At 42.2% G+C, this 14,414-nt stretch overlaps 1 protein-coding gene across 1 annotated transcript in view; it reads right to left on the minus strand.

Moving 5' to 3' along the window:
* The window catches only part of OC90 (otoconin 90), a 28,955-nt gene extending 24,279 nt beyond the window's left edge, over nt 1-4,676 (minus strand). The window contains exons 1-3 of the mRNA XM_029913394.1: nt 4,502-4,676; nt 3,485-3,550; nt 240-299 (exon numbers count right to left, since the gene is read on the minus strand). Of these exons, the coding sequence (XP_029769254.1) occupies nt 240-299; nt 3,485-3,550; nt 4,502-4,676 (301 nt within the window). The remainder of the gene's footprint in view (nt 1-239; nt 300-3,484; nt 3,551-4,501) is intronic.
* Between the last annotated feature and the right edge of the window lie 9,738 nt (nt 4,677-14,414).

Below are 14,414 nucleotides of genomic sequence, written 5' to 3' on the forward strand. Positions count from 1 at the left end.
CCCCCCCACCCCACCCCGAACGTTCCTCCACACGCCCCAGAGGGTGGGGACCTCTGGTCTAAGGACTGACATAGTGCAGCAGCCATTCTGGGGGCCTTAGGAACTGCAGCCAATTTAATCCTTAGATATTAGCTTTAAAGGAAATCTGTAATTTCAGGATTTTTTTCTGCTCTTTTTTTATAAACAAATTCCATGCTATTTTTACTGCCAAAAATACCAAACCATGAGTCTGCACTTACCAAAAAACAATGCAACGCTGTCCACATTTTGAAAGACCCCACTGAAGAACGTGATATTGTCTAAACCAAAAGCATAATAAAAATGGTGAAAAATGTTTGCCTTTGTATAAACATATGTCGCTCCCATTGATTTCAGTATGTTGATTTCAATGGGAGGCATAATGCAGCTGCAGGCATGATATTACTCTTGCAGTATAGCCAATCCTGAGCGTTCAAAAATTATGAGACAAGCCCCCCTCAAATCATGAGATTTTAATAAATAATACCTTTGGGAATCTATTTTTTTGCCTCCTGGTTTTTGAGCCTTTCAGGATCTTATTGTCACGCTTTTCTCTGCAGCTGTGAGGGCTAGAAACATAATTTTTAACAGACAAATTGAAAGATGAGATGCTTATAGAATCCCCTGACTCCAGGAGCTGGGTTTTTAAGAAAATTCCACAAGGTATATGACACAATGGTCAGTGATGGCGTCGCCAGGTTTGGAGGTATGCAGGCATTCTTTTGTAAAGATATCTGAAGACCTGTTTTTCAGGCCTTTTAACTCGTTTTGGTACAGCCATTTGAAAATTATGTTGATGGCCCTGGATACTGAAGTCTATGCATCCCTCGAAGAAGTATAGCATATGCAACAGCTGTGCAAGCTTCCCTCCCAGCTCTCTCTCATTCTCACCCCCAAAGAACTTACCTTGGTTCCTGGGTCTCTGTGTGCTTGTAACTCAGGGAGAGGGCATGTCTGTCCCTGGGAGGAAGGGGGCCAAGGGCAGACTCAACGTCTGCTAGGCAACCAAGAGGGAGAGAGGAGAGACACTGTTTCGAGGCACAGGGGCCCTGTCAGCTCCGGGGAGGATAGCAGGTGTACCTGGATGGCCAGGGCCGGCTGCAGGGTTTTGGCCGCCCCAAGCAGCCAAAAAAAAAATAAATAAAGCCGCGATCGCGATCTGCGGCAGCAATTCGGCGGAAGGTCCTTCGCTCCCAGCAGGAGTGAGGGACCGTCCGCCGAATTGCCCCCGAATAGCTGGACCTGCCGCCCCTCTCCGGAGTGGCCGCCCCAAGCACCTGCTTGCCAAGCTGGTGCCTGGAGCTGGCCCTGTGGATGGCCACCAGCCCACCTGCTCAGAGCAGGGGCAGTGTCTGGGGGAAAGGAGCGGGGCAGAGTCAAATGGTTGACAAGTCAAAGCCCAGGAAGAAGAACTAGCCTGACCAATAGGAAGTGAGATGCCTGTTCCTGGGAGCCCTGTGAGAAGGGAAAAGCCATTTTGGAGGAGTCTGGAGCCAGCCACAGAAAGGAAAGGACTTGGTGTGTGATGTGTTTGTGAGTCCCAAGCTTGCAACGCAGGGTCCCGCTGAGAACTGGCATCCGGGTGCCTGGAGGCAATATCCCTAAACTCGGTCCTTTTCCTGCTCAAGGTGACTTGGGAAAACTCCCTACCCAGCCAGCTGAGTTAGCCCTCCAACTCCCTAGATAAATCAGTTACCATGTGGCAAGTACTGGGCTGCTAGCCCAGGCCTGCCAGCCTGCTGTGACTGTATCCGAGCGCTAGGGCAGGAGATCAGAGTTAGGATTTTAGTAGGGTTGTTATAATTTGCACCCTCCTGCCCCCCGGGGAACAGAATCAGCCTGATTCCTGCATGAAGAGGACGCCTGCCAACTGTGATTGTCAGCCCCTCTGCAGTGCAGTGACCGAGGAGTTCAGCTCCAGCTCTGAACCTGAGGATCATCCATGGAGTTGTGAGTGCGCCATCCTTTAGTTAGGGAAATTGTTTGGAAGACTCCCCTATTCTCTGAACTGTGTCCTCATGCTCAGGGGTGGGGTTTGGGGATTTTATTACCTGCTGCCTGTCGAACCTGTGGAGGGACTCGTGTGTGAGTCGTTTGGGCTGAGCCAAGTCTGCCAAGTTACTAATTGCTCCACAGAAGCTATTGCTGTCACAGGTCATGAAGGCCCCCTACAAAGTACATGTAACAACGGGACAGTACATTTTACCCTTGCTCTGTCAGGTCACGTGACTGGGGAAATTCATGGGTATTATCAGCATGGGCACCTGAAAGCAGTGGTTTACCCTATTATGTTATATTTACTTCCTGTTTAATATAGTTACTCTCCTGAATATACTGTGCGCTTGTGTTATTTCGTGGGAGCCTCCAACTGTCTGGCAAGTAAGTGGGCGTTGTCCTGTGCTTAGAATTTTCCTTCAAAGCTGCCCTGATGACCCTGCCAGGAGGAGCGAGGAGGGGCGGGAGGCATCGCTAAATACATTCCTATGGGAAGAAAATAAGGACGTTACACCCTGCTGAGCTGGAGGCGGGATCCAGATGAACCCAGGCCTGTCCATCAAAACCCCTAAGGAGTTTAATGTTAAAGGAGGTAACCAGGTGGATAGGGGCACTACACTATTGTTACCCAGCTCTGAAGGAACACCTCTAGTAGAACTGATATGTTTCATTCTCTGTACTCATCCGATCCTTTCTTCTGAGACTGCCAAAAATGTCAGCTATGGTTGTGATTTTTTTTATGTGAATATGTGTGTGCTGGGGACTGGAGTGAGATTGTCTTTCAACTACACAGACCCCAAACAGCCATCAGAAATTCCCCCATTTTATAATCTCTGGGGTTTAAGAATAAGAATAAACCCCAGAGAATAAGAATAAACCCCATCTTACTTAAGATGTAAAAAGAAGTTTGTTTGGCTCAATGGTTAAGATATGGTTAAGACCATGAAACTTGGAGGTTCACTTACCCTCCGTTTTCAGACTCACTTTTCTTTTGAGAAACAGGTAAGATTTTATAGTTTCAAATGTAAATTCCTAGCTAGTTCATTAGCTATAAACCTGTTGCAACAATAAACTCGGGATCAGTGGTACAAATTATTCTCTAGTCAACTTGAGGGACCTCACCTAGGTTATAGGAGAGATGGTTTTGGCTCTGTAGCTTTTGATTTGTGCTCCAGCAACACCAATGATGCAGTATCTGACAGAGGAACCCGATCCTCCTCTTAACACTGATGTTAATCAGGAGGAACTCCACCAAGGTCAATGGACTTACATAAAGGTAAGATAAGTGCAAGCAAGAGGTGACTCAGGGCTCTGAGGTTATTTAACCTCTGCTAAAGGTCCAGTATAATGAGGGACAGATCTGTGAACACTACTGGAAAATTCTTTCTGGGTCCCTTGCCCAAAGAGGTTGCACCATGGTTCCTCTTAATGCATGAAAATATTGTAACAAGGAAAGCTTAAAAATTCTTACTCAGAATTCTTTGAGGTGCAAGTGGAAGCTCTGGTGGAAGGGCTGGGGGCTCCGATTCTTGTCCGCCTGTCTCACCAAACATATTCAAGAAGAAAGAATTTTAAAATGGAAAAGAAAAAGAAAATATATATACACTTCATAAGGACAGAGAGTGCGTATTTTATTGAATAGCCAGATACCGGAGTGCCCTGGTAGCACCATTAATGCACTGATTCAACAAAGCATATGCTTAAGTCATGTTGACTTCGATTTTAAAGTAGTTATGCACATGCTTAAGTGCTTTGCTAAATAGGGGTGGACTTACACGCATACTAAGTGCTTTGCTGAACCTTACCCTTACTGGGGGTACTCACATGAGCTATGACAAGCTGGCCTCTTCCATTGTGCCATTTAGTCCGGAAATCCCTCTGACCTTCATTTGTTTGATTTGCAGTTAGGGAGAATCTGCACTGAAGCTCCATTGCTAATTCAAACCCCCTATTTTCCTGTGTCTTCTGTGCTTGGATGGCCCTTTCAAATACAGAATTCTTTTCCTAATGCTCCCTCAGATTCAGTCCCAACTTTCATTCTCATTGGAACTCCCTCAGTGCTTGAGGGCTTCAACTCAAACCATATCAGGCTCAAGGGAAGCAGCACCATTAGACAGTTATCAGTTTAGCAATGTATCTTATCAGAACAGGTCACCTAATCTATTAATATATTAATAGTGTGTTGCAAGAGATATCTGAGAGATTTCTTGTTTGCTGTATTTCTGATTGCTTCACTGGGGAGCCTAGGCACTGGTTATTGGCACGTATTTGTTTAGTTTTTTGAAGTCCATATTATTATTATTCACCATTTATAATGCTATTGTGCCTAGACTCCAACCAGGTCAGGGCCCCATTGTGGTAGGCCACTACCCCAAAGATTGGCTTATCTCATTTATATTGTCTACCCCCATCGGCTATTTCTGCTTCTTCATTTGGATTATTGCTGCCTCCCTTTGAAGCTGCCAAGGTAAAATTTCCCCACGTTTACTTTTCTGTTCACAAAATTCTGCATTGGGATAAAAGGTGGTGATTTGTTCTGCTGCTTCTTGCATTTCTCCACCTGGTGGTGAGTAATTTGCAGAGTTTGTGTTTTTGTTTTGGGTTTCTTTTGCTTCCTTAAGGATGGGTAAAAATTTCAGAAGTGCTTGGGGAGGAGGTAGCATCGGAGAATCTTGGAGCCACTTATTTTTATTTCTGCACTAATCTCCAGGAGCTCCATGTATTCCTCTGAGCCCCAGTGAAAGGCTTTTGGGTAAACAGTGACCCAGCAAGATTGTCATTCTGCTTGTAGCCTCTGCTTTTCTCCAAACAGAAAAGTCCGTCTTATAAAATGTGACCTTTGCAGGAAAAGAGAAGCAGCACCTTGATAGCTACAAGGAATTCAGATCACTGACTAAAATGATCTGAACCCATTAGCAGGAGTGTCATTTAATACTGCACATGCATAAACAGATTTGGCCCGGACTTGCAGTTAAGCAAAGCTATCATTGATTTGCAGGCTGCTCCCTGTGCTCCCTTTACAACGATAAAAATCCTTTTGCCATGTCAAGTTGTTACTGTTAATTACATGTTGGGCCACATTCTCAGACGGTGCAAATCGGCATTGTTCAGGTGTAGTCTTTGCTGATTTGCACCAGCTGAGGATCAGTGGGTAAAATTTTCAAAAGCACCTTATCCCATTGACTTTCAATGGGACTTGTGCTCCTAAGTCACTTAAGCCCTGTTGAAAATCACACTCAAATACTTTAAGGCCGTCATTTTCCAAGGAGTCTAAGAGAGTGAGTCTGATTCCCAACTTCCATTGACTGTCAATGGATTATGGGTACCCAACTGCTGTATCGTCCTTTGTACAGCCCAGACCAAATCCATAATTCTGAATCTGAAAACAAAGAATTTATGCAGAGCGAGAACAATAGCCCTAAACTCATGGAGAGCAGAGGCAATTGCTCAAGCATGTTTCATAGCTGACTTAATTCTTTTGAACAAGTTTAATTGGCATAAAATTACTAGCACAAGAATATCTGCAGCCTGCTGGAGACGTTATATAATAATCTCAGCCCCCCTGTAATTATTTGACTCCTTTTCTTTGTATGACCGGTAATGACATTTCCAATTTCCAGTTAGTATCAATAGGCCAATGTTTGTTAACAAAAAGAGAGAACCTGGTTTACAGTCAAAATATAAGGAAAGGAGCTCCCCACACATTCTCCCTAGTACATACAAGAGAGCACAGGATTCGCAGTCAACAATTTAGTTGACAAAAGTTAACCCTTTTCCCAAGCAGAATGTGATTTTTTTACTACTTTGTTATTTAATACGTCTATTCCAGAAGCACCTAGAAGCACACTGAGTTGGGGCCCCATTATGCTGTGTGCTAAACAAACATGTAGTAGAGGACAATCCTGCCCCAAAAAGCTTACAGTGTCACAGAATGTAGTTATTCTGAATTGTTCAGTGAATAGTTGAAGGCTCTGACTGATCCTATAATGAGCTCCACGCAGGTGCCCATATGGAATCCCATTGACTTCATTCATTGCAACATCTGGGCCAATGCAAAGATAGTTTATCCTGTCAGTTACTCAGGAACTGCCTGTTGCAAGCATTGCTTTACTCTTTGTTCCCTGACATTTGTGCTGTGAGATTGTTCACAAGTTAAACAGTGGAGTTTCTGCACCCTGATCAGATGAATTCCAAATACGCAAACTGCTTTCAATAGGACCACAAACACTTCCTGCATGCGTGCTTGTTCTAATATATAGTCACATGAATATAAAGTGATTGCCATCTGTAGAGGGATTCCTGGTTCTGGAAGTATTCCCCTTCTTAAGTCTGGGGAATGACTCCGAAATGTCTAGTATTTCCTGAACCAGCGTGTCCACTGGCATTTGCACAAGGTTTTTGTATAATTTCCAATTTCCTAAACATGTTCTTCCGAACAAAATGTAAGAAGTACAGACATTTGCAAAAGTAAATAAAAGAGCTCAAAAATACTCTCAAAGCAAATGGATGCTTTTTATTTGAAAAAGTAACTCTCACAATCTCTTACAGACTTTACATGTGATTCATGTAAAGAAAGAAAAAGTTTGTTTATTAGGAAAACAAAAGATGAGAGAAGACTCTGGATAAATCATTGACTTAAATGGCTGACATCATGTCTTTGAGTGTTCATACTAATACTTCACATGTATATGGCACCTTCCCTTCCAGCCAAGAAATGTTCACTTTACAAATATTAATTAATTAAACCTGAAAACACTCCCATGAAGCAGGTATTAACAGTCCTATTTTATAGATGGTACAGAAAGCTTCAGAGACTTGCCCTTTGTCACACAGGAAGTTCTGTGATAAAGCCAGGCCTCCTTCCCCCCTTACAGCTGTTATTATAAGACAGAGGTGGTATTCAGATCATATAATTGATGCTGCTCTTTTGATCATGCTTTCAAGAAGTGTAATCTTAACAGAGTCCAGCAATGAGAAAGCGTGTGCCCTCAGCTTGTGTGTTTATAATCACAGCTATTTCAAATTGCTTAATGTGGCACAAGGAATGTAGCACAATTATGTCAAAATTACCCTAAACTTTTTGGTGCAGACAGCTCAGTTGGGCTTATATACTCAGTAGTTTAACAAGCCAGGTCCATCAAGCAAACTTACAGCAACTTCTCTGAAAGCCACCTAGCTCCCACTCAGAAAATGGAGCTCAACAAATAAGGGAATAAATCAAAGCTGATCATCTTTTCCAAAACGAGAAAAGCTGTAGGCCAAAATGGACCTGGATTTTTCAGAAAGCCTTGACAAAGTCCCACCCCAAAGATTCTTAAGGAAAGTAGCCATGGGATAAGAGGAAAGTTCCTTTCGTGGATCAGTAGCTGGATGGAAGATAGAAAAAAGGGTAGGAATAAATGGTCAGTTTTCACAGTGGAGAGAGGTGAACGGTGGGTCCTCCAAGGATCTATACTAGGACTTGTGCTCTTCAACATATTCTTTAATGATCTGGAAAAGGGGGTAAACAGTGACGTGGCAAAGTTTGCAGATGATACAAAATTATTCAAGATAGTTATGGCTAAAGCAGACTGCAAGGAATTACAGAGGGATCTCACAAAAGTGGGTGACTGGGCAAAAAAAATGGGTGATGAAAATTAACATTGATAAATGCAAAGTACCGTACATTGGAAAAAATAATCCCACCCCACTCCCACCCAGATGCACAGAAAGATGGGGTCTAAATTAGCTGTTACCACCCAAGAAAGAGATCTTGGAGTCACCCTGGATAGTGCTCTGAAAACTTCTTCTCAATTCGCAGCAGCTGTCAAAAAGGCTAATGGAATGTTAGGAACTATTAGGAAAGGGATAGAAAATAAGACAGAAAATATCATATTGCCACTATGGTGCACCCACACTATGTTCTGGTTGCCCCATCTCAAAAAGGATATAGTGGAACAGAAAAAGGATCAGAGAAAGGCAACAAAGATGATCGAGGGGGTGGAATGATTCCATACAAGGAAAAACTAAAAAGATCAGGACTGTTCAGCTCAAAAAAGAGACGACTAAGGGAGGATATGACAGAGGTCTATACAATCATGAATGGTGTGGAAAAAGTGAATAAAGAAGTGTTATTTACTCTTTCCAACAATACAATAACATGGGGTTAGTCAATGAAATGAATAGGCAGCAGGTTTAATACAAGCAAGAGGAAGTACTTTTTCACACAATACACAGCTAACCATGGAATTCCTTGTCCTGGAATGTTCTGACTGCCAAAAGTATAACTGGGTTCAGAAAACAACCCCTTATGTTCATGGAGGATAGGTCCAGCAATGGCTATTAACCAAGATGGTCAGTAGGGTTGCCAACTCTGACTGAAGCTATTCTGGGAAATTATTTTTCCCAACATGATGTAATGTCATTTTCTTAAAATATCCTATTAAAATCTTCCAGATTGCTTTCAATAGTCACCGGGAGATCCATGCCGATTCTGGGAGACTCCAGGTCAATCCTGGAGGGATGGCAATCCTAACCGTCAGGGATGCAACCACAGGCTTGGGGAGATCCTAAACCTCTGACTACTAGGAGCTGGGAGTGGATCACTCCAAAATTGCTCTGTTCTGTAAACTCCACCTGAAGCTCTGGTATGGCCACTGCTGGAGATAGGACACTGGACGTACAGTATGGCAGCTCTTGTGTTCTTATTTAATTAAAACGTTCAAAACTGGGTGTTTAGGCTGGGATTGCAAAGGCGCTCAAGAAGAAGTTAGGTGCTCAACAACCCTGGAATTTCATATTGAATTGAGGCTCCTGTAGAAATCCCAGTCCTAAACATTCCAATTTATTTTTAAGCAACTAAATGGCAGTTTTTATCTGGGTGCCTGACCTTAGGCGCTCAGGTTTGAGCTTTTATTGGCTGGTGCATTTTAAAGATTTTAGCAGTATATTTTGATCAATACGCAAAGTCTTTTTTACCTTTTTTTTTTGGATATACACACTGACTTTCTAAACCCAACATTGTAGCAGATATTTCTGTACTAGTAGCTGAAAGCCCCGTGCTGTCAAATGGGGATAACTTATCAAGTCAAAATGGCTGAGAACTTCAAAATGGGATGGTAACAGACGGCGAATCTAGTGATGCTTGAACCTGGTGATAGTCTAAACAAGAAGTTCTCTGCACCACGCTTGTAGCTGTTTCCATCACTTCAGTCATTGTAGGACCAACTTCAGAGTGACACACACACACACACTCACTCACTCACTCACACTCTCTCTCTCCTGGAATCTTATTATATAGATTCTCTGACATTAGAAAAAAGAACACAATGGTGTTCTTGATGACTGGTATTGTTATATTATGCTCTTAATGCTAAGCTTGATTAATATAGTTCTCCTCTGTGATTTGTGTTGGTTCAATTCTCCACTGACATTCACACCATAACAACCCCTTTGAAATTCGAGAGATGAGGCCGGTGTAGTAAGTCAATGCAGAATTTGACTTCATGTGAGCTCTATTACTGTACTTCTTTCTAACTTCAGAGCAACTCCTTCCACACATTGTGACAAGAACAAAACAATCGTATGAAAAGGAAGAGAATCACATCCATGATAAAAGCTCAGGAAGATGGTTTAGCTGAACCTCATTGTATTTATGTATGTCTGAATGGTCCCGAGTATTTGGATAATATGGATTTATCCAAAGACTAAAAAACATTTATAGATATTTTGGAACCCTTTTATGTAACTGGTTTGTAGGATTTTTCTAATGAGTAAAACACTGGTGTTGTGTTTACATTATAAACCCATTTAAAAGTTTTCTTGCATTGCTATAATGTCTTTGACATCCTGCAAAAACACATTTTATCACTAATCTGATGATTATGCCTTTTTCAGTATGTTCTAGTGATGAGACCGGGTGGCAATCCAAATACTTTTTTCAAAAACTAGTCCACTTGAAATGGTCAGTATTAGGTGTAAATGTTAAATAGACATAGAAATATGCAGTCACTTACCACTGTATAATACCATCAACATATTCATCAGCAGAATTACAATCATTGTTTTAATCCAAAGAATGGAAAGAGTCACACAGCAGAAACATTTGCCTGGTGAATTAAGTAAAATGTTATGTAGGATGTTTATGTCTTAAATGTAAGAGTAAAAAGACATTTGTTATAGGGGGTCATTTGCTGTGACTGAATTACTTGTGTAGCCTGGTCATATTTCATTCTGATGTGACATGCAGCTACCCACTAACACTTGTGAAATGCACATATTATAGCAAAGCTGAGTCTCACATGGTATCCCAACATCTTAATTGATACAATGACTATTTAAACTTGATTAACAATATTTGCTACAGGACCATTTGAGGTGAGTAAATGGACTATTCCAAAATACTGTTAGTGGGAAGCCATAACTGGCAACAAAATGGTGAACTTGAAGTTTGTTTTGTTTTGAGTCTGCAATAAATTTTAATGTCTTTAAGGAATATTTAATCAAAACACTTCTTTTAAATATGGCACATGTATAATGAAACATTGTATAGTAGTCCAGATCTGCAGCAGGTGTAAACTCCATTGACTTCATTTAAACCACCAGAGGAACTGCCCCCGTGATAGTCAAACATTAATTGTAGCTTTTACAGATATACTGATGTAGCGTGTAAAATATTTTCATATTGATGTAAATCATACAGTATGTAGGTCTAGGGCTGAGTCTGCTCTGACTAACAGCAATATCAAAGACAAGTAACTCCACTGAAGTCAATGGAGTTTTGCTGATGTGAAAGGGACCAAAAATCAATCTCTCTGTTGCTGTCTCCAGCTGTGGTTTATCCTAGGTTTTAATTTTCTAAATCAGACATTACAAGATTTTCAGATAAGCAAATGAACATTTAATTACCAATGTGCAAACATGTATTTACGCCTCGCGGTCTTTTCCCCGAAATACTGCTTATAATGCTTAACACCAGCATAATGCTGACATTCACATTTACTAAATTCTCTTGTAATGCTTTACCAAGATGAATGGATATAAATATAATGGGGGATATTTCTGGTTTAGTACAATATCCTAAATCATTTTGCCTGCTCTTTATTCTGCATCCTCACTGTCTTAAATAGTTTTATCTTAAATAGTTTTCTCTTTGTGTGCAATTCTTTAACAATAAAGAGCATATGAAAAAGAACTTACCTTGAGGAATATTATTCAAGGGTAGTTGGATGGAGGACAAATGGATTTCAACAGTCAGTAGTAAGTGATTTATACCCCCTTGGACGTGTACTTTACCCATGTGATCACTTCCTTTATCAACCCTACTTCAACATTTATTAATTAGTCCTTTCATGAGATTTCTGCAGGTCAGTATACCTACTGCATAGCTTAATAATATAGCACGGGACATGTAAAGGATCTATATTAAGAGGCCTTTCTACAGGTGCATCCACTGTGCTGCACGCTGACTTAATATGCTGCTGTAATTAAATAACAATTGTTTCACTGTATTCCCTCTTCTACCAAATCTCTGGGTCATGTGATTATGGCTTTTAATAACTTAATAAGAGGTAGTGGCCAGTGATGAAAGACTACTGAAAACTTATACAACATTACAAGCTTTGGCATCCCACCAGTGTTGAAAACCCTGCCTTTATCTGATCTCTGTGGGGCTGATCCAAAGCTTAAGGGCATCAATAGAAAGGTGTCCACTGATTGCAATGGGCTCTGGACCAGGTTTTCTCTTGGTTTAATATGTACTCCTTGTAGCAATACCAACTGCAGTTAGTCTTCAAAGTCACCATTGGCAAAGGACAATGGTTATTCATCTCAGACGCACAATTGTAGTGAAAGCTAGTTGCAAGTTTGGGATATTTTGCCATTTTGGACTTTAATAAGTCACTGTATCTGGGGTTGAGGCTGACAACACCAGGCGTTCCAGTTTGCCTACGTGGCAGAATTTGTCTCTTGAGGCAAGCCGTCAAGATCACATTACTCTTGTACTGCGCACCCTCAGTTCAGTCACAGTGTCATTTCAAGGCCTTGGTCTCAATGTACAAGGCCATAAAGGATCAGACCTAGCTAGACTAGAAGACTCCCTGTCTACCCATGACCCTCAGAGACAGCTGCACTCTTCTGGGACACTGTAGCAAAACAAAGTAGAGGCTGAGGCTCATGAGAACCAAAAGCAAAGCATCCTTGACTGCAACTTGTTCTACCATAATGACTGGACTGAAGCAAAGGCTGACCCCTTTCAAGCAAGCCAAGCCAAGCCACACCGTTCTGCCAGGCTGTATGTTACCGAGGCAGTTACAGCTAAGATTCATAACACCATTCTCTTGTCTTCACCTTAATTTGTCAGTTCACATTAACTGCTTAAGGACCGCTATGGTGATTCCCCTTTTGTCATTAGGCTCTGGGCTATGTGCAAAATAGGAGTCAGGGAAACCTTCTGTGGGTGGTCTGAATGAGCTAGGAGTAAAGTAATTGTTTCCTCAGGGAGGCAGATGGCGCCACAGTTTGAAATCAGCAGCCCAGAGAGGTGTCTTTGATTTACAATGGGCCACCTTGCCAAGTGGTGTGAATTGGCATAGTTCAGTTGACATCAATGGACTTATACCAGCTGATGATCTGGTCCAACATATTAATGTGAGGAGGCTGGAATGGCCCAAAAGGTACGTAAAAAGGGCTGTGGAGCTGGTCCACATCAGTAATAATTAGGCAATGGAGAGAAAGCAAGAGAGTAAAGACTACAGCGGGTTAAAAAATTTCTATTTCAACATTTCTTGACCAAAAAAAAAGAACATTTTTTTTTTCTTCAAAAAACGTGCCATTGTGCTACCGAGGAGCTTCCAGCAGCAGAGTAAAGCCCCCTAAAGTGATATCATGATAATAAGAATCTCTCATTTCCACAGCTGTATGAATGCTGGCACTTCCTGCTCGGGTTTCCATCCAGCGCAGCAGCATGGTTACTGGTGGTGGCTTGTTTTGGGAGCCTACTGGAAATATTCAGCTTTGTAATGGAAGTCGAGCTAGGCTGGTGACTGATAATTAAGGCTGCAGGTTTCTCAAGAAACAGAAAATAGATCACAGCGACCTTGACTTTCCCTTTTGTCCATGACTCACTTCACAGCGGTGGCTCCTGCCCCACGAGGCTGGGCTCAGTTTCCCTCTCCTGGTGCAGCGCCACTCAGGTTTGGCCTGGTTGTGCCTTTGTCCTGATGCAGGGGGAAGGACAGGCAAACCCTGAATGGCACTGAGACCTGATGTTCCAGGTCCCAAGGCCCAGAGTGGGGAGGTAGGCCCAGTCCTGTGGGAAGCAGGAGCTACTGCTGCCCAGTCCCAAGGTAAATGTGTGGTGGGCTCACTCTCCAGCCCCGCCCCCCCACTCCCCTTCTCATTTGGGCCAGGATTGGGGGTGTGGTGCAGGGTGTGTGTGTGGGGGGGTGCTGCCACAGGTGGCCAGCACCCCCTTATTTGTCAGCGCATTTATTTAATCAGACGTCATGGAAAAATTCTGTCCAGCATTTTTGCACAGAAAATGGCTTGTTTACCAAAATGAAAATGTTTGTTTCTTTAAAAATATTTTGTTTTTTTTTTCAGTGAAAACTGGGGAAACACCCAAAACTGAAAAATTGCTTTCCAGTTTTCTATTTTTCTGCTCTCTCTCTCTCTCTCAATCTTTCTCCATACACTTCCCCCTTTTTTTCCTCTTTTTTTCCCCATGTTGCCACTCAATAAGAGAAAGAGGGGGGAAGGAGAGGAAAACTAAAAATTTCTTTGTTTTCCAAAAATCCCAAAATGTTCAGCTTCAGTTTCTAAACTTTTTTTGTGGGAAGTTTTTTTAAATGGTGGGTGGTGGTGGTTTCTGTTTTTTAATTCTGCAAAAAGCACTGGCCAGCTGTATCACTAAGCTGATAGCTTAGCACTTGCCCTCTGCCACCAGGTACTAGGGTGAACATACGCTTTGAAAGAGGAGCACCAGAAACCCTTGTTATGCCTATAGACCAGAGGTTCTCAAACTGTGGTCTGCGGACCACCAGTGGTCCATGAGCTCCATTCAGGTGGTCCACGGATAGTTCCCTCTAAAGTGCGTGCCTGGACAGCCACACACTAGAGAATGAAGGGCGACCCACCTAATTAGTGGAGCCGAGCAGGCAACCCACTAATTAGGTGCCTGGACCCTGGAGAAGACGCACATGTAAGGTGAGGTGGTGGCTTTGGAGGGAATAGGGGAAGATCATTAACTGGTCTCAGCAATTTTCAAGTGGTCCGCGAAAAAAAAGTTTGAGAACCACTGCTCTAGACTACTCTGTGATTCTCAGTTGTGATGTTCTTCTTCTTTGGTATTGTATTAGTTAGTATATTCTTCTCTTTATTAAAATATCTGGGTTAAATTTGTACTCAGTAACAGGGAAAATATT

The sequence above is a fragment of the Terrapene carolina genome, unplaced genomic scaffold (assembly GCF_002925995.2).
Source record: "Terrapene carolina triunguis isolate 2854851 unplaced genomic scaffold, T_m_triunguis-2.0 Scaffold58, whole genome shotgun sequence".
NCBI classification, from domain to species: Eukaryota; Metazoa; Chordata; order Testudines; family Emydidae; genus Terrapene; species Terrapene triunguis.